Source organism: Lagenorhynchus albirostris, chromosome 1, assembly GCF_949774975.1.
Source record: "Lagenorhynchus albirostris chromosome 1, mLagAlb1.1, whole genome shotgun sequence".
NCBI classification, from domain to species: Eukaryota; Metazoa; Chordata; class Mammalia; order Artiodactyla; family Delphinidae; genus Lagenorhynchus; species Lagenorhynchus albirostris.
The window spans coordinates 75,807,433-75,826,644 of record NC_083095.1 but is presented as its reverse complement, the minus strand read 5'-3'; the positions used below and the strand labels follow the sequence as shown (position 1 = coordinate 75,826,644).

The window sequence follows — 19,212 nt, the reverse complement described above, 5'->3', positions numbered from 1 at the left end:
CATCACCTGGGGTTCTCTAAAGCAGAACAGACAGGTGCTGCAAACCCTTTCCACTCGGAGCAATTCTCATTTAAAAAAATGACAGGCTTCCCTGGTGGCGCAGTGGTTAAGAATCCTCCTGCCAATGCAGTGGACAAGGGTTCAAGCCCTGGTCCGGGCAGATCCCACATGCCGCGGAGCAACTAGGCCCGTGAGCCACAACTACTGAGCCTGCGCTCTAGAGCCCGAGCCACAACTACTGAAGCCTGCGCGCCTAAAGCCCATGCTCCACAAGGGAAGCCACTGCGATGAGAAGCCCGCGCACCACAGCGAAGAGTAGCCCCCGCTCGCCGCAACTAGAGAAAGCACGCAGGCAGCAAGGAAGACCCATCGCAGCCAAAAATAAATTTAATTAATTAATTAATTAAAAAAAAATGAGAGGCAGGACTAGACTAGACTCAAACATCCAGAAAGAGTCATAAATAATAAGTTTTAGTCACTACAGAGGTCTCCTGTTTCATTTCTGGCTGAGCCCATTTTCTTATCCTTAAAATGACACTATTTACTCAGGTATAACGTTTAATGCTTTAGAAATTTCTACTCAAACAGAAATGTGTGACACTGCAACTGTTTGGGGGATGTAAGTTATGAAAATTGTGATTAAGAGATACCTCTTAGTTACAACAGCCTCACAAAATGTACCTTAGCCAAACTCAACTTGCATAGATGAGATTAGGAAACACATTAGCTCCTACTCTTTTTTAAAAAAAGAAAAAGAAAAAAAAGATTGGTAGCCTTTTGGTGCTCTATAACTCTAGGTAGTTGAAGAGCATTGGAGTTACCACAAGCACCCACACAGTTCTGAGAGATTAATGCTTAAGGGTATCTAAAACTTAAAAGTGGGTGTGGGGACTCTGCTGGTGGCGCAGTGGTTAACAACCCGCCTGCCAATGCAGGGGACACGGGTTCGAGCCCTGATCCGGGAAGATCCCACATGCCGCGGAGCAACTAAGCCTGTGCGCCACAACTACTGTAGCCTGCACGCCTAGAGCCTGCGCTCTGCAACAAGAGAAGCCACTGCAATGAGAAGCCCTTGCACCGCAACCAAGAGTAGCCCCCCCTTCCCGCAACTAGAGAACGCCTGCACGCAGCAACAAAAACCCAAAGCAGTCAAATAAATAAATAATAATTAAAAGTGGGTGTGGAGCCCAAACTAATCTTTTAGTTAATTTTTGTCGTAACAGATTTCTTTGCAGATGGGAGCTGACAACACAAGGCTTGGAATTTATATAGTTAACTTCTAGTTATTCTCATTTCAATGCCAGTTTTCTTATTCAAAAAAAAAAATAGTGTAGAAAAACAAACATAGCTTGCACCTGTACATTTCACTATTTTCCTGCTGCAGCTAAGAGGATAAGCAACCAGAACTTATCCCAGAAAACTATGATCTTTGGTTAAGCAGATCAGAATCAAAGTACGACCTGGAACGACAATGCATACAGAAATTCTACAGGTGGGTTCTAGGCATAGTTGTTAAAATTTAGTTATAAAAAAGCAGAAAGTCTTTTTAAATAAGATTTTTCATAATGATACACCACAAATTTTGCTAAAGAGTATATTTTTGTATTGATTTGGCTTGTAACTTTGTAACATCAAGATCTTATTAAAGTCTAACATGCTCCTTTCAAATGACAGGAGGGCCAAGATAAATTTTAATGGTTTTTGAGAAGCAAACAAAAAAATGGGGGCCAATAACTTTCATGGATTTAAAAACTGTCATTTGACATTAAGTTTGCCAATCTGTCTCCAGGCCGCAAGCTTTTCCTAGTTTCACGCTTTGCATTCACTTATCATGTAGAGGAGCTTTGAGCTCTAAATTAATCTTGGCTTCCATACATGGTCTAGAGGATTAATTTGATAAACTCTGAATCACTGGAACTAGAAGCAACCACCACAGCAAAGGTGTGTAAATTTGGGGTCTATGGGTGGAAGAGAGGGCTTTTGATTATTACTTGTACAATAGTACTTTAGGAAATATCTGGGCATTTAGAAAGAGTTTTTCTAATACGGATCACATTCAAACTTTAAAATGTGACAGTGAGAGAAACTGTAAAAACATCTGGTAGAAATTAACCAATAAAAAATTTTAAAATAAAATTTATGTTTGGCTTTAGCCTAGCATAGAGTCCTTATTTTTGCTTCTCATAAAATGCAAAGAACCCATTTTATTTTCAATTACCTAATGCATTTATGCTCAAAAGATGAAACATGGACGGGTGCCTTTAATATGAATGGTAGGGAAATGACCAATTTTAATAGCTTAGTTTTTAGAAGATCAGTTTGAAAGGCAATTTACAATGCTGAAATCAGAACTGATCATTTTTGTCAGGACGCTTTTCAGATTTGAAAGTCTTCATTAGTTTTATCTTCCCTGAATGACAGAGTTCAGAAGCCAGACTTAACCTAGTTAGCTCAGAATGCACCACAGGATGCAATCAAATGTTTGAATTGATAACTTACCAGCATAAAAATAAAATCGTTAACTGGGGACTTTTTCAAGCAGCAAAAATGCCCAATCCCTAAAAGACTGGGTACTGCAACAGCTCTTTTTCTGAACACGTGCCCCGGATACTCAACCAAGGATGAAAACTAATGAGGTTTTAGGCAACACATCGTTTTTTGCATTAACTAAAGCCTGCAGGTTTTCAGCGTTAGGTTTCTGTGTTGCCCGCAGCAGGGCCTAGAACATGAGGCGGTTGCGCGTGAGCAGTATTTCTTTTTTTAACTCCAGCAACAGCCCCGCAAACGATAAACGCCAAGAGCCCGGTTCACATTCTCTTGGACCCTCCATCCATCCTTGACGAAATGGTTGTAATTCTGGCGGGACCTAGGGCGCAACACTGTGGTTCTGGGAGGACAGAGCGAGTGCGTGGGTGTGTGCGAACACTGCAGGAGGGGGCAGCAAGACTTGATCACGGAGTGGGAGGGAAGGATGATGATGCCTCTCCTAGGGCGGGAAGAAACTACGAGAGGTGGTTGTTATGCATGACGGGGGCTGGCACGCAGGGAAGATGGTGGTGGCCGCAGGGCAGGGTGATTGCCGGGGGGATTCCCTGTTACTGGGCGGCGCTCAGAGCCTCCTGCGGTGAATGATCCTGGAGCAACTAAAGCGGCGCGACACTGAACCCGGGAATTCCCGACGGAAAGGGGAAAAAAGGCGCCGAGAAACGGGGTTATTATGGGATGGCAAAGGGGGCTCCCTAGGGAAAATTACGGGATCTATCTCACCCTCCAATTGCTGTACAGTCTCTTCACTCGCCGGTAATAAGCGTCTTTGTCCAGAGTTACAGCCATAGCCACAGACGCCGCTCCTCCTCGGGTTCCGAGAATCACGCGAGGTCCCGGCTCAGCCACCCTCTCTCGGCCCTGGAATCCCGCACTCTCCCAGTGACCCGGAAGTATCGACCTCAAAGATGCCCTTTCCGCTTCCGGGTCCCAGCAGCGCTTGGGATTCTTTTATTTTTTTTTTCTTAAATCCTTCCTACGGAGGTTAGGGGGAGGAGAGGATGGAAAAGAGTCTGGAAAGCAACAAAATATGTAACGCAAAAAGAGTTCAGATTTTCGCGGGGTTTTGTCAATTTAGCAACAGCCGCACGAGAGTCGACGTCATCACGTGACCCCCTGCACCCGCCCTTACTCTCTGCCAGGCCGCGGTTTCCAGGCGCTCGGACTCCTTGCCGAGGCGGCGGCGGCAGCGGCAAGCGCCGCTGGGCACTGAGAAGTAGGCGGGAGTCCTGACGTGCCGGCCCCGCCCCACACAAGCTACCGCGCGCGGGTGCAGTGGCCCCACCCAAAGGAAGGGGAAGCGGAAAGAGCAGGGTCTGGCGTGGGGTAGGAGTGGAAAGACTGCACCGTAACTCGGTCCGTTCCTGTCCTAGAAAAGGTGCGGAAGTAAAAGCCTCTGCTGCTTCAGGGCTGGAAGGATCCTCCGTGCCAGGACGCTGGGTCGGGGGCTCCGGGCGGACAGAGAGCTCAAACCTGGGAGACGAGCCCACCCTGCCCGTAAGACTAAACTAGGGCCGGCGATACGGGGGAAGGGCTTCGCCATAGAAAGGGAAATTAAATGCCCAGGCTTCATTTGAGCGCTAGGGTAATACGGGAAGGGTCAAAGGAAACAAATGGCTTGAGGGAATTTATAGAATGCACCCCCCGCCAAGTCGTGACCGCGTCCTTCCAGTTAGCCAGTCCCCTTGCCGCAGTTCATGAAGTGACACCATTCTTAGGCTTCCCCAAAGCACCGTTATTTAATTTGAGACAAAATGTACGTGGGTCTTGACGAAATTCTTCCTTTTCATCTCTTCTAAGAACTTGGAGTTTGAATCTGGAACATTTTGCCTGCCATTTAGCTTAGATCGTTTCCTTGCCTTTGGTAAGGTGGAGAGCCTAAGCTTATATAAACCCTTTAATGGAGTACGGATGACTTGTCTGCCCTATCCAAGGTAACTCGGCATGAACAGTAATGAACTTTAGGAAAATGATGTTGAAATTACCCATCGTGAACATCAACTCTTAAAATTAATATATTGGGTTTGAGCAAATATCGAACAAGGGAAGAGTGGGAAAGGATTAACTTAAATTTATTAATGCCAAGGGGAAGGAAGGTAACAGTTCCTGACCCTCCAGCTGTATCCACAGTTCGGTCAGGAACAGGCTCTGCCGGAGGCTAGTGCCAGCGCTACATAGTCTGTGGTTAATGGAGGTGTCTAGGGAGGGGTGAGCACATCAGCTGCTCTAGTCTCCTTTCCTTCCCCAGAAACGAGGAAGTAGTCATGTATTGTTTTAGGAGTTCCCCTGCCCAGCCAATCCTCTCAAATTTGGAAGCAATCAGGTACAAGTTTTCTTTTTCCTTTTCGCCTCCTGGAGTCCTGGGTTTCCCCACATCTCCCCTGCCCCTCCCACTTTTCCACAGTCCAAGGGCCAGAGTAAATGAAAATACAGCAGCCACCCAAGCGATGGGGACCATGATGGGGCTTCAGTCATCACCATCTTCGCTGGAGTCTGAGTTGGCTGGCATCATAGGATCATCAATGAGTGAGAAGTCCCTTTCTGAGCTATCATAGCCCTGAGATAAATCATCATCATCATCTTCATCCTCATCGTCCTCATCCTCCTCAGGTTGCAGTGGTGGCAACCTCAAGGCAGTACCAGAGGTGGTAGTGGCTGGTGAAGAAGGGTAGCCAGTGGCTCTCAGGCCTGGATGGTGATGGTGGTGATGGTGGGGGTGGGGGTGGTGGTGGTGGTGATGAAGCATGGTGCTGGAGTCTACATGAGGGGATGATGCTGCACCACCCATCACAAACGGCATAAAAGGCAAAGACGCAGAAGTGGCACTGCTGTGACCCAGAGATGACACAGACTGCAGGCCACTACTGCTGTGTTGGAAGGTATTATGCAGAGACAGGGACCCAGTGCCTCCACCCTGCATCAGGGCCATCATCTTAGAAAGGTCTGGTCGCATCCTACGGGCCCGCTTCTTGCTGCTGTCCGGTGCAATAGGCCCTGGCAAAACCCGGTTGAACACTGTTTCAGCATGATGACCCTGGGAGGAAGCAACAGAAGATAGTAAAAAGAAAGGAAGGAAAAAAACCAAAAGTCAACAGAGTCCTAGCATACAATTGCTTTTTCACTGAATCTATCTTTAGCAGGGGCAAAACTAGTCAGATGAGGCTTGATGGTAATGGGGAAGAGGAAAAGCAGGATGTAGCTGGTTGAAGCAATATAATGCTGAAGCCAAGACCAAGGATTTTACACTGACACTCACGTGAACCAGAGCTTTGATTTTTTTCCATGACTACACTGTACCTTTACTCGGGCCAACCGTTTCAAAATTATTCACCTTTGTAAATGAGCGGCCTGAGTACGACAGTGAATGAATCAGTACTTGCACAGTATGCTTTACTGATGGCAGGCTGTTCACATGATCTTACCATGTGAAGTACAGCATGACAGTATTGACATTTACAATACTATCCTTCATTATTGCGTCAGAGTGGGGTAAACTCAAGATAGTCCAGATTACGATTCTGGATGTCTGGAACACCAAAAAGATTATGGGGTAGCTCCTTACCAAATTTACTAAAATACGTTTTTTTCCACATTGATACAAAAACTTATATATCTGCTGAATTTTAAGTTGCTTCATCTAGATGGTCTCACTATAAATTTTGTTTAAGTTCTCTGAAGCTGGAACTTATTACTTTGCTAGACCTAAGTACAGTACTGGGTAAACTGGCAACAAACTCAGACAATTAGTACCTGTGTCTCTGGACTTGCCCAATCTAAGCCTGACCTTTCTGACCTGGAGAAAACAAACATCTCAAAACTCTATTTGTTTAGGCTTTAAAATGTCACTATAACAGCACCAAATCACTGTAGGGTCCGGTAATGATATAGTGCTAGATACACCATCAATTCTGCAGTAAGAATTCTGTACTAATCACATTATAATTTTCTGTGATTTCCTATGATCTTTTTTCTTAGAGTTATCAACTGACTGTAAAGAAGTGCAGAAGTACTTGAGGTAAAAATAGGTAATCCTGGAGGAAAAGCCTTCCTTACAGGCTGCTCTATAATGTTAAATTCAAGACAGAGAAGGTATCCTCGCCATCAGCCTCCCTTATCAGCCATTCTGTGTATTACACCCTTGGTTCCATGGAGGCTAAGAGGGTAAATTAAAACACTCTTCCATGGTAACGATATTTATATGAAACCACTTTCACCAATATAAAAATAATAAATAAGCCTTATAAATTCATCTCACAAATAAATATATATTATGTGCAAGATAATGTTCTCAGAATTTGTTGAATGCAAAAGACATATTTTTCATTTGGAAATTAATTTTGTTAAAAGATAAACCATGTGGTTTTATGTATATATCACATACATATAAAGATATATATAAAAGATCAAATGGGAATAATTAGATAAAGTGAGTAGACAAAGTGCTAATCCATTTTAAATGCTTACCAAACCAAACCATGATTTATATATGTTTATATTTAAACAATACGGCTATTGTCCAAAGTAAGGCAAACAGAGCCAAGAGAAACTTTTGCAGTTATATTTTGATGGAAAGGATTATGGGTTCTTAATCCACCAAATCTATAACCATGATAAAAGTATAAGTACATCTGAAAATAATGGAATTAACTCATGACCAAAATTGTTATTATAAACTATAAAACATGATTTCCTGTCTTTTTCCATTACTGGCATATTATTAGTGGTTCTCAATCTCTTCTATGTTGGGAAACCCCATGACTGTTTTCTTTAGTAGGTCCCAAATCACTGCTTTTTTTTTCTGGCTGCATTGCATGGCTTGCAGGTTCCCCAACCAGGGATTGAACCCGGGCCCTCAGCAGTGAAAGCGCAGAGTACTAACCGCTGGACCGCCAGGGAATTCCCCAAATCACTTCTAAAATATATAGAATCATAAAACTTTTAAGAGATTACCTGCTTCAAAACCCTCAACTTTTCAGGATATGCAAAGTGAAAAAGTTAGAGGATCTGCCTAAAATCCCCTAGTCAGTAGAACAGCAGGATAAGGCCTTGAATTTTCTAACACGTTAATAATTCTTTTTTTTTTTTTTTTTTGTGGTACGCGGGCCTCTCACTGTTGTGGCCTCTCCCGTTGTGGAGCACAGGCTCTGGACACGCAGGTTCAGCGGCCATGGCTCACGGGCCCAGCCGCTCCGCGGCATGTGGGATCTTCCCGGACCGGGGCACGAACCCGTGTCCCCTGCATCAGCAGGTGGACTCTCAACCACCGCGCCACCAGGGAAGCCCACTAATTCTTACATTTTAACATGCCTAAAGTGCTAAAGTTAGCTTTTAGAATTTTATGCTGTTCTAGAGATGACGATGCCACAGGACTGTAAAAATACCAGTAAAAATACTATGGTTTCTTTCTTTGTGAACTGAAGATAAATTTTCTCAAACATACGCTGGAAGAAAGATAAATAACATTAAATAATTTCTCTAGTCGTATCTAGTGTGGGAACAGAGTGGTAATACCTCAAGTCTCACTCACCCTTTTTCCATTCCTAGAGTTAGCTGTCTGTACTGGTTCCATTCCCAAACAGTTCAATTCTGCCTTATTATTTTTTTTACATCTCTGCCACTTCTGTTTTCTGCGATCCTCCATATACTGCAATAGAAAAGCTGCAGTTATCCTAAAGGAATAAAAAAATCTTCTCTGGAGTAATCATTAAAGTACTAGTGTCTACTTTGACCATAAATGCTTATTGTGTGGATAAATTAAAGATTAGTCCTACTGGAAAACTGCCATGAAGCAGACTTCTCCAAAAAAAATTAGGTCATTATGTAATAGTTCAATGGTAAATATTTGCCTAGCATTTAAGTTTAACAAGTACTGTAACATTATTTGGATCCTCACAACAACTCTGTGAAGTAGGAAGACTAAGTATAGTTACTCTTATTTTGCCGATGGAGAAACAATGACATAATATATGGCATGCTTCCTCCCTCTCACACAGCTTAAATACCAAGGGAATGACTTTAAATCTTGCTGCATGGAACTGCCACTCACCGCTAGAAATCGGGGATCGACAGCGAACTCTGGATGACCCTGTAACCACATCTCCAGTTCAGCCCGGCGAGGGGCATCCTCACCCACCAGCAAAGTCCCATCCACCTTATTGATGACAGGGATCCGGGTCTCCAGGTCCACATCAAGGTGATTAGGCTCTTCCATGCACTCCACCTCCAGCTGCAAACCCAGAATCCACCCCCATGAGCACATACTCTTCTTTTGGGTAGGGAGGGAGGGGGAGCAGAGCCAATGGTAGCCATAAAATAGTATCTTCTACTCCCTCAATCCCAACTGCCTTCATCAATTACTGGGAACAAAAATATTTTATCTAATCATCATATTAAAGACTTTCTCTACCACTTACCTCAACTAGCTTCTTTCTGTTCCCTTTCTTCTTATGAAAAAGAGGATGTCCATCTCCCATTACTCCATTAGCCATCAACTTGTGCTTCTGGAATGTTAACTTCAATCCTTCTTCCTAGGAAGACAACCCACCCACCCAAGACATCATATGGCATGTTTTTAAAATAAAAATCAAGTTTAGGGGGACTTAGGGTAAGGGTCATCCTCTGGTTCAATGATGGTGAGAAGAAAGGCCATTGACTAATGGGTAGAAATTAGAAATACAAGAAGACACATAATTTTTTCCTTAGATTTCATTTCTTGACCTAGTGCCCCTCAGGTAGATTTAAGAGAAGTAGAATTTATCTCAACAACACCCAATGCAGGGAAAAGATCCCCTACCTGGTGTCTCAGTATTAGCATGGCAACTCATCACAGGGGCAAAATCCTGATATTCCTGTCACATACTAATTTCAAAAAATTTTCTTATTGAGTACTTAATGACCAGCTGCTAGGGTTCATTAGGGAAGAGCATCAGGAAAAATAAAATTTTCCATCCATAAAACAATACTGATTTAATTTCAGTAGGAATGATTCCTTTTTATTTTTAACTTAATAAGGCCCATAATACTTGGGCATCACTTTAATAGCTTTTCCACAGTTTGATTTCAATTTTTAAAAACTAGGTTTCTAGGCTCCAGAAATGAGCCACTCAAAAGAACCCTTGTGTCAATTAAATTTCTTTTAAAGATATGGTTTCTTTTAATCTAGTCCTCAGGAGATACAAGTCAAGATAAGATCCCTTCCTTTAGTGCAGTGACTTTTCCTAAATGGATCTTTGTGAGCGCTTTTTTCTTCTCCTCTCATTTTTAAAGTCAGTGGACCAAACGAGCTTAGTATTATGTTCGGACAGCTAGTCAGCAAGAATTACAGACTCCTTCCTCACTTCCCAGTGCCTAGATGCTCAGCTTACATCTTTGATCTGAACTGTAAACTCCTTCTCATCCATGCCTCGGCGAAGTTTGGTGAACTGAGCTGCCGCTGTGGTGACGGCGGACACTTCCTCCTCTGCCATGGAAGCTGCACTGCTACTTCGTGGTGTGGGGACCGGAGAGTCACCATATTCTCCTGGAGTCAATGAGGGACTGTCTAGCAAGTGGTTGCCTGACCCCAAAATTCCTCCTGTTACCATTTCTTGGCTCCGGCGGCTAGAAGGCCACTTCCCTGAGAGTACGGCCTGGCAGACGAGGTCAATACGGTTTATCAGGACACGATCCTGAGTGGGGAAAAAGAAATCAGTTAGGGCCTGAGTACTAGCTATGCGATCCTGTGACAAAAAATAGTTCCATCATTATCAGGTTAATTAAAAATCATAAGTCAGAAAGGAGGGAGGTAGGAGTATCAGATCCCAAAGTCAACTGGGAAGAGTTTCACGAAAAAGACATGTAGCACTAAACACAATCAAAGAAACCCAGAACCATCTATTATTCCTTGTTCTCTGTATATGTCACACTGTATTTTTAGACTCGACATGTCCAGGAATGAGGCTGTTACCTTGGGCCACTCAGAAGCTCTTTGTCTTTCTTGTAGCAGCAGCAGCTCAGGGGTCATTTGTTCTCCATCTTCATTTGCGAATCCATCTTGGGACATAGGGAGGGACAGGAGACTTTCTTCATCATAGAGCTTTGAGCGGGACCGGTCAGCAGCTAGAGAGCATACAGAATGTGTGAGCAAAGGTGGAAGAATAAAGTTATATAGGAATGGTATTACATGGGCTTTAAATAAAGGCCCTAAGAATAACAGATCTCCTTCGATATTCTATCAAATCAAAATCTGAATCTCAGAGGATGCATTTAGAAAAGAAGGGGAAGAGCGGGGGGGAGAATGGGGAAGAGGGCCAACAGCCTGTCACATGCACTCACTTAGCTTCTCTTCCTTCTCGTCCTCACTCTCATCAGTGCTGGAGCTGGAGCTGGATGAGGATGAGGAAGAAGAGGATGATGGTGACAGCTTGCTCAAGTCCAGCTCAGAGTCTGAATCATCCTCATCCTCCAGTTTGACTGGTGGAACACTCCGGGAAACCAGAGGGGTAGTATCAGAGGGGGCTACTCGCATCTCATAGTCTTGTGGGGTTGGTCGGCTCCTGGCCACCACCTCATGCTCTAGCTTTAAAGTCAGACTCTCCAGACTGGGGACCTGGGCAGCTGTCTCCTCAGGTGGCTTTTCAACAGGAGCATCTGGGCGCAGGGGCAGTGGTGAGGCAGTGCGCGAGGTATACTGCTGGTGTAGCAGTGGAGTAGAGCAGCGTGATAGGGATGGAGCTGGTGCTCCTGCCTGATGGTTCTGCATATAATTCATACGGGCAGCCAGAAAAGAGAAGTCTGGGTCCTGCATGATGTTGCAGTCTGTTTGGCTCACCCCATGGCGGGCTGCCCCTCGTAGAAGCTCCCCATCATGCCGAACGGGCTCCCACCATTTAGGCAATTCAGGACCTGGAGGCTGACATAATGCCAACCGATCTTCCAAAAGAGGGTGGCATAAAACTTGTTCCCGTAAGCGCCGAAGCAATTCAATACGGTAGAGAGTCCGTGAGGCCCTTTCCTCAGTGATGGGCTCAATGAACAGATTCGGGTCTGGGGGTTCTGCAAGAGATAAGGGTGGAAGAAGAAATGAACCAAGAGTTGGTTCTGTCACAGTCCATCCCCACTCACCCAAGACGCTTCAGTCTTGCTTACCATCTCCAGCTGCTGGGGGAAGGCGGCACACTTGGCGGCACATGGCCACAAAACCATGGAAATACTTGGTAAGGCTTTCATCTGTTTTTTTGTCCAGTCGGGCAAAAGTGCGGAATCGATCCCAATGGAACTGCATGGTATCGGGGTCATACTCCACACCAAAGGTAGAAACTACTCGATAGAAATCAGTTTGTTCACGCCTTGTCCATCTACAAAGGGAAGAGGAATCAGGCAACAGTGATCAGAACACAGGGAATGGTTACTTCTTAGTATGGCTTAGAATATCTGAGCGCACAAAAAATGAAAGTTGGGGGGAAAGAAAAAAGCCCCCGAAGACAGCAGAAGAGGTAGGAAGAGGTACTCTGTAACATGTAAGAATTTAAGAATTAGCAAGCTAAGGGGGAAAATGATGCAAACAACTCAATGAGGATGCCTACATATGAGATCTTCCTGGGAGTTATGATTAAGTGTGGTTTTATGTCGTAGAGGTGTAACAAAGACAAAAAAGATGGTCCCTCTTAGGGAATTCCAAATAATCCTTCCTAAGATGCTTTTCAATATAGGGCCCATAGCTGAAGACAAGCTTACAGCTCAGTTCAAATTCCCAGCCATATTTTACCGTTGCTGTTTCTCCCGCCGTGCAATTTCTTTTAGCTTGAAGGCTGCCTCACAGCGCCGCCTTCTCCGATCCCCACGTTCTGCAGCCTCTATCTTCATCTGTTCTCTCTTGTAGCTGCGCTGATAGGCTGTTACTAGGCGCCGAAGCCTAGCTGTCAAAGCTGAGCCTGGAGGCCAGAATAGATGGCCTGGCTGTTGGGTCACCTGGGCTGTGGGCAGCAAAGTAGAATAAACAGGAAGTACAGGAAAGGTAGTAGAGATAACTGGTATTTCAACCCACCCAAAGGCAAAGCTCTCTGGTATCCCAGGAAAGGACAGAATTCAGTCAGTCCCCCAACCCCACCACCCCACACAAAATTATACTAGTTGACTTAGAAGTTTACCTTCATCTCCATCTATAACTGAGATCTCCTCATCCATCATCATCAAGGGATCACCCTAGAGAAGATCCACCCCACAGGATGGAGAGGGGAGGAAAAGGGGGTAAAATTGGCACTCTGAAATCACTTTCTCGTGTGTGTCTTTCTATGGCACCATGGGATCCAGAAAATTTTCTCATGAAAGGAACTCTCACAGAAAATTGGAAGCAACCAAGTAAAAGAATATGAAAATAAACCCTGAAAAGTCAGTCCTTATCAAAGGCTTGAAGACAGGGGGACTCAGGAATTAAGTAGTCAAATAATATACTTCATTGTCCAGCTTGGGTCCCACCTCCTCCACAAAGCCATACCTGATGTCCCCCAGCTGGTGTTAAAATCCTTTCCATTAATACTTTATAGTCTCAAATGGTCTTTCCATTTTGTATTATAAATTAATCAATGTACTTCATGATTCAGGGAATAGGAGAATACTATTTAGTAATAGAGAAAAGCTGGACTCAAATGAGAATTCCTCACCTCATCATCTTGATCCTTTGGGGGACCCTGGAGTGGTTTATATTCAGGATCTTCACAATCTTTATCAAAGTCAACCCTAAAATCATCCAGAGGCGTGAGAAAATGACAAAGTTCAGTTCTAAATTGTTTGACTTTAAAAGAAACACTTTGACCAGCACATTTCCTTTCTCTTACTAGCTCTTTTTATTGTTTAACCCATTTTCCCCCTCCTTCCTAACTAGTATTTACTTTTATTACTTCATTTGAATGGTCTATGCTTGCTTATTTTTACTATTGATACTTTGCTCTATTGAGTAGAAGGATGATATAATAAATGATTTGCAATAAATAAACAATCCAATTTCCTTTGAGGGTCCTATACTAGGCAAACTGACGTTGTGATCATCAAAGAGAAATCTCTCAATCACAAAGGACTGGGAGGGTATTCATGAGCGAAGCCAACTATTTCACATGCCCCTCAGGTCTCCACGTGAGAAGTTTTGTTAAACTCATTGGCACCCAAACCAGGGCAACAATGCCCTACCTGGTGGCTCAGTATTAGCATGGCAACTCATCATTGAGGCATGTATCCAGGCAGAGTAACACCTTTATGTGTCAGCCGCCACTGGGAGATAAACCAGGGCTAAAATTTCCTGAGGCTCTATCATATAAGTGGCATGGGATTGCTGCATGACTACTACCTTTCAAGAGAACCAGTTATCCTCTCAGCTACTACGGCTGTACAGAAAAGCATTGCAAAGAAAACTGAATAGAACGTCAAATAAGCCATTTGGGAATAACATTAATTTTCACCCTTAGTTGCATCAGACTGCAATGTATGGTTTTAGGCCAGTTTATGGAGAACTTTCTGCTGGTCTCACTATTTGTTAAGAGTTTATCATTCATGAGCATAACCACCATTAAGAATCCGAATGGGTTCAGTCAAGGCTAGAGTTATGTTATCTCTTAGTACAAGCAACAAATACCCTTCATAGGGTGGACACAGAGCTTTAAGAGAACTAAACACTAATGCCTACCCTTCCACTATGTCAGAAAAATTATCCAACACTCGATGTTCTGCTGCAATGGCTTTGTCATCTGGTCGGCCAGCCTTTTCCAGGAAGCACAAGGCTGGGTCTGCCCTCATAGTATTATATTTTTCATAGCCTAGAAGAAAAAGAGCCATAATTTGAAGAAAATCAGAGATTCATTTTGCCTTTATGTAAGTAAGCTTCGTATGCTGCTGCAATAACAGTGTGGGCTACTTTGGTATCATAATGCAAAATACAGTGAAAATTTTAACTTGGATAGCTGTTGGGTTATAGTACGATATTTAACATTTCCACAGCAATTTAGAGTCACAAGGAGTTTTATCACTAGTTACTGAAAACAGGAATTTAATCGGTGTTTATAGAGAATGCTAATAGATTTACTTAGCCATTTAACGGGTAATATTTTATCATCATTCTTACTATCAATACATAAGTGAGGAAATTTTAAAAGTTTAAATGATTTAGAACTAGGTCACACATTTTCAAATAAAGGATAAGAGATCTGCACCTGCAAACAAACAGGCACTCTGAATGTTTGATGAATGATGAACACACTTCAGGATGTTTGGACTCTTCTAAAGCCTCTGTGTCTTACAAGTAAATCTAAGACTACAAATGCTCACAGTTTTTCCTATCCAATTAAACATGTCAAAAACGTGAATTAAGTGCCACTACTTTTATTTTATAGAAGTAAATGTGAAAGTATATTAAAAAAGAAATGATATTCCAATTCACTAAGTCACTAGGCTGGAATTTAGCACTTACTGCTTTTAATGCCTGGAATCTGTTATTAGGCAAGACTGAAAAGGGAGTTTTCTCCCTTTTTCTACTCTATTTTTGTTTTACTCAAGCATGGTTGTTCACAACTATGTGAGAGTAACCGCTGAATATTTAGACAAATAAGATGTTATACAAGAAGAACACTTTCAGCAAGCCACAGGAAAGTGAAACAAATTAAACATGGTTATTATTAACAAGAGTGGACATGCATTATTTCCCCGGATTGTGGAAGCTTAACTTAGATACCACTACAAACAGATTGGTAACAGTGATTAGAGAACAAATGGGAGACTCCCTACCTTGGGATTTAACTATCCATCTGGTCTTTCTTAAACATTTATTCATAGGAACTAATGGCTCTGGATATTTAAGGACTAGTTTCCCATTCAAACATAATTACTGGTCATGAGCATTTTGCTAAATATCCCATCTGTGGACATAAATCTACAATGGGAAAAGAACAGACTAAGAGCAGATACCTACCATGCTTAAAGACTCCAATGAGCAGGGACTTATCAGCCTCACTGTCCCACCATGTTGTTGGAACCTCCAGCTGATCCACTACTGGGAACCATATGTCAATCTCACTAAAGGTATAAGAGGCAGAGTCAGCATAGCAATGCAGGAAATTAAAGTAGACAATCCTTGGGAAGATTATTACAGGTATCTTCTTTTATCTATTAATTTAAATGGTCATACATCTGCCTATTTCCTTCCACTGGTATCAAGAACAGCTGTCCCTCAGCATCCACAGGGGATTGGTTCCAGGAGTCCCCCCAGATACCAAAATCCATGGATGTTCAAGCCCCTTATATAAAATGGTGTCGTACAATGAATACAGTTGGCCCTTCATATCCATGGATCCAACTAACCATGGATCAAAAGGATGCAAAACCCATGGATACAAAAGGCCGACTGTACAGGACTGAAGACCTGATATACAATCTTAATTATCAGGTATCCCCAAAATAGTTTAGAATGAAATAAGTACACCAATCTTTTCTGGAATAAGCCATGGCATAAAGAAAAATACAGCATAACTTTACCTGGCAATAGCACCCCCTAACACCTTCTCTGCCTGGTCTCCAATAACCTCCTGTCTCAGATAGTATAGCATTCGTACCCGCAACAGGACCCTAGAAGGGATAGAGAAAGAACTGGCTCAATAATAGTGTAGAAAGCTTGAGGTGGAAAATGCTTTAGTATGTTAAATTCCATCCTTACTTGTTACACTGATGTTTCAAGTGCTTCTTATAACTCTCATCTTGGAACAGAGTATCAGGGTTATATTTCCGGATCCAATCTGCCTTATGGATATCAAAAGTGCTTTGTGACTTTACTTTTTTCCCCTTGCGTCCACGGGGCACAGGGATAGACAGACCTGGGAAAGGGGATACATCGAAGACTTGGATTGAGAAAAACCCTTGGACCTGAAGAGGATTAGGTAACCTATAAAAAGATGAAAAGCAAAGACTTGATAATCACCTGAATGATTCTGCAATTCTTTTGTCTTGCCATTTTCAGCAGGGCTAATCAAGTCCCAGATGAAGCCTTTGATATTTTCATCCCCACGATAGTGTAAAAGACAGTACACAAGGATGGCCCGGCAAATCGTTTCCACATCTCTTTCAGTCATCCGTCGCTTGAAGCGTCCATGAGACAGAATATCTCGCCACCGTCCCCAACTTAAAAAAAAAGCCAAAAAAAGAAATTATACTGATATTTTCCTGGGGACTCTAATTCAATGATATTCCCCAGTCCCTCAGAATCGCGTTTCCCAAAAGGTGGGAGACAAAAAGATCTTGGAAAAACATGGTAACAGAATAAAGTTTTTCCCATTATCCCCTATTTGACCATAGCTTCCAATTTGAAAAGCAAACTAGGTGTCTATCAGGATGGAGATGAACTACCTCTGATGGCAAGGTGGGTTCTTACCCATATACCAGGAGGTGCTTTTCCACCCGAAAGCAGTCAGTGCGCCCATAGGTATGATGACGGTCATGTCGGCGAGAGCGTGGCCGCTCATCATCTTCACTTTCCAAATCAGAGAATTCAACTAGGTCATCATCTTTCAGAGTGCTGAAGTGGCGGGTCTGTTTTCGTACTCTAGGTGTGTCAATCACCAAGTTATTCTATGCAGAGAACAAAAGGAGAAGTAACTCTCTTCACGATATGATCATGGGAAAGGAATTAAAGACAATCAGATTGAAATAGCCTTGGATGTAACATTTGTAGATACTCAAAGAGAGATTCTTTTTTGGACATGCAAAATAATCTACGGGTACTCAGGAAGCGAAATTAAGTGGTAGTTATCTAAGTAGTTTTCTGGGGCCTCCCGTGTAGAAAGTTTTTATCATGGCCCTTGTATATACCATTATAAGCCAAGGTCAGCACTGAAGAATCAGAGCAGCTATAAAGACTCCAGAAAGTAATGTGTTTTCTGCAATACTTCCTCCCTAAAGGAGAAGGAAGCTCACCTTGCTATTGAGTAGATCCATGTCCAGGTCAGCCTTTTTGGCCCACTTTTGCCAAAAGTTGGGGTCATCCAGAGAAATATCAGTCCTATTTTCAGAAGCCACAAAGCTTGCCTAGTGAGGAACAAAGAAACAGTAAAGTTGACTATCCCACTTTTTTGAACAATGGGAAACCAGTATATTTAAAAACTACATTGAAAAAATACATTCAATTCTAGAGAGCCCTGTCTCTCTCTGCTTCTTCAGCCGCTGGCACCGACAGAACATACCTTGGCAAACGTAGAACCCTTTCCTTCAGATTCAATGGTGATGGTAGTGGTTCGTCTTAACAAGATCTGGTCAATGTCCTCTTCACAAAACTTGGAGCCCTCATCGTCTTCCTCCATTATGGCTGCATATGCTCCTTTCCGTAAGAGATCTTCAATCTCCTTCTTGGAGAACTGCTGGATCTACAAAATCCAATAGAAAGGTGAAAAAACTACAAGAGAATATTATCTAACCATATCATGACATTTTATTATATTTTAAGAAACAATAATTGAGAACCCAAATGAGAGGTCAGGATCCTATGCAAAAATAGCTTTTGTCTCCCTCCATCACTATGACCTGTTACAAGTATAGCTAGAGATTAAGAAGACTCACTCCAGTAATGTTGCCATCCCGACCACTCATGGACTGAAGCACAGCTTTATCCAATCCCAACTTGAGGCTAGCCTTATCAAACATCTCTCTCTCATAAGAATTACGAGTGATGAGACGGTACACCTTCACAGCTTTACTCTGCCCAATTCGATGACACCGTGCTTGGGCCTGGTGGAAGGAAGGGCAAAGATAACATAACATTAGAGGGACTTCCCTGGTGGTCCAGTGGTTAAGAATCCCCCTTCCAATGCAGGGGACGTGGGTCCGATCCCTGGTTGGGGAACTAAGATCCCACGTGCCACAGGGCAACTAAGCCCGTGCGCTCTGGAGCCCGTGTGCCACAAGTAGAGAGAAGCCCGCACGCCTCTACAAAGATCCCGCGTGCTGCAACTAAGACCTGATGCAGCCAAATAAATAAAATAAATTAATTAAAAAAACATAACATTAGAGGGGGTGGGGGGAGAAGGATTCAAAATACCAATTTCCATCTATAAAGCAGCCATGAAATCAACTCAAAATCAAAAGTCAACTACAAGATGAAATTATTGCCCCATCATCTAGACCAGGGGTCAGCAAATCCTAGTCACCTGTTTCTGTAAATAAAGTTTTTGCTGAAACACAGCTCTACCCATTTATTTACATATTGTCTATAGCTGCTTTTGTGGTACAAGAGCAGAGGTGAGTAGTTACAACAGAGGCTGTCTGATTTACAAAGCCTAAAATATTTACTATCTGGCCCTTTACAGAACAAGTTTGGTAACCTAACTAACAATTCTATACTCTCTAAAAGACAAGATTTTCTAAGAGATCCTGATCCTGTTGCAAAACCTCCCAGGTTAGGTGATTAGTCCCTAAGACAATGATTTCCTTTACCTGCAGGTCATTTTGCGGATTCCAATCTGAATCAAAGATGATGCAAGTATCAGCAGCTGTGAGATTAATTCCAAGTCCACCAGCCCGGGTGCATAGCAAAAAGACAAATCGGTCTGAGTCAGGCTTGCTGAAGCGGTCAATAGCAGCCTGCCGAAGGTTGCCTCTAACTCGCCCATCGATACGCTCATACAAGTACCTGTACGGGAATCACAGGAAGAAAGTTTAATC

At 43.0% G+C, this 19,212-nt stretch overlaps 2 protein-coding genes and 2 non-coding genes across 8 annotated transcripts in view; all 4 read right to left on the bottom strand.

Moving 5' to 3' along the window:
• SUPT16H (SPT16 homolog, facilitates chromatin remodeling subunit) overlaps nucleotides 1–3,411 on the bottom strand; it is a 31,667-nt gene extending 28,256 nt beyond the window's left edge. Inside the window, exon 1 of one of the 2 annotated variants that reach the window (XM_060146306.1) lies at nucleotides 3,268–3,411. In XM_060146306.1, coding sequence (XP_060002289.1) covers nucleotides 3,268–3,333 — 66 coding nt within the window. In that variant the 5' untranslated portion in view covers nucleotides 3,334–3,411. The remainder of the gene's footprint in view (nucleotides 1–3,267) is intronic. The other variant, XM_060146310.1, reaches the window with a different exon arrangement.
• A 1,189-nt stretch (nucleotides 3,412–4,600) lies between these two features.
• Nucleotides 4,601–19,212, bottom strand: part of CHD8 (chromodomain helicase DNA binding protein 8) — a 38,769-nt gene continuing 24,157 nt past the window's right edge. For 2 of the 4 annotated variants that reach the window (XM_060146300.1, XM_060146285.1), the window contains exons 17-37: nucleotides 18,985–19,180; nucleotides 18,112–18,279; nucleotides 17,739–17,918; nucleotides 17,473–17,583; nucleotides 16,931–17,127; nucleotides 16,481–16,680; nucleotides 16,220–16,400; nucleotides 16,042–16,131; nucleotides 15,479–15,582; nucleotides 14,201–14,330; nucleotides 13,185–13,260; nucleotides 12,672–12,726; nucleotides 12,290–12,497; nucleotides 11,671–11,879; nucleotides 10,858–11,577; nucleotides 10,490–10,641; nucleotides 9,909–10,211; nucleotides 8,958–9,071; nucleotides 8,591–8,770; nucleotides 8,072–8,188; nucleotides 4,601–5,578 (exon numbers count right to left, since the gene is read on the bottom strand). In XM_060146300.1, the coding sequence (XP_060002283.1) occupies nucleotides 5,012–5,578; nucleotides 8,072–8,188; nucleotides 8,591–8,770; nucleotides 8,958–9,071; nucleotides 9,909–10,211; nucleotides 10,490–10,641; nucleotides 10,858–11,577; nucleotides 11,671–11,879; nucleotides 12,290–12,497; nucleotides 12,672–12,726; nucleotides 13,185–13,260; nucleotides 14,201–14,330; nucleotides 15,479–15,582; nucleotides 16,042–16,131; nucleotides 16,220–16,400; nucleotides 16,481–16,680; nucleotides 16,931–17,127; nucleotides 17,473–17,583; nucleotides 17,739–17,918; nucleotides 18,112–18,279; nucleotides 18,985–19,180 (4,258 nt within the window). In that variant the 3' untranslated portion in view covers nucleotides 4,601–5,011. The remainder of the gene's footprint in view (nucleotides 5,579–8,071; nucleotides 8,189–8,590; nucleotides 8,771–8,957; nucleotides 9,072–9,908; nucleotides 10,212–10,489; nucleotides 10,642–10,857; nucleotides 11,578–11,670; nucleotides 11,880–12,289; nucleotides 12,498–12,671; nucleotides 12,727–13,184; nucleotides 13,261–14,200; nucleotides 14,331–15,478; nucleotides 15,583–16,041; nucleotides 16,132–16,219; nucleotides 16,401–16,480; nucleotides 16,681–16,930; nucleotides 17,128–17,472; nucleotides 17,584–17,738; nucleotides 17,919–18,111; nucleotides 18,280–18,984; nucleotides 19,181–19,212) is intronic. The other 2 variants (XM_060146289.1, XM_060146294.1) reach the window with 2 other exon arrangements.
• LOC132506232 (small nucleolar RNA U6-53/MBII-28) lies at nucleotides 9,267–9,376 on the bottom strand. The gene has a single exon (XR_009535762.1). It is a non-coding gene; the product is annotated as a small nucleolar RNA U6-53/MBII-28 (small nucleolar RNA).
• Nucleotides 13,637–13,746, bottom strand: LOC132506225 (small nucleolar RNA U6-53/MBII-28). The gene has a single exon (XR_009535761.1). It is a non-coding gene; the product is annotated as a small nucleolar RNA U6-53/MBII-28 (small nucleolar RNA).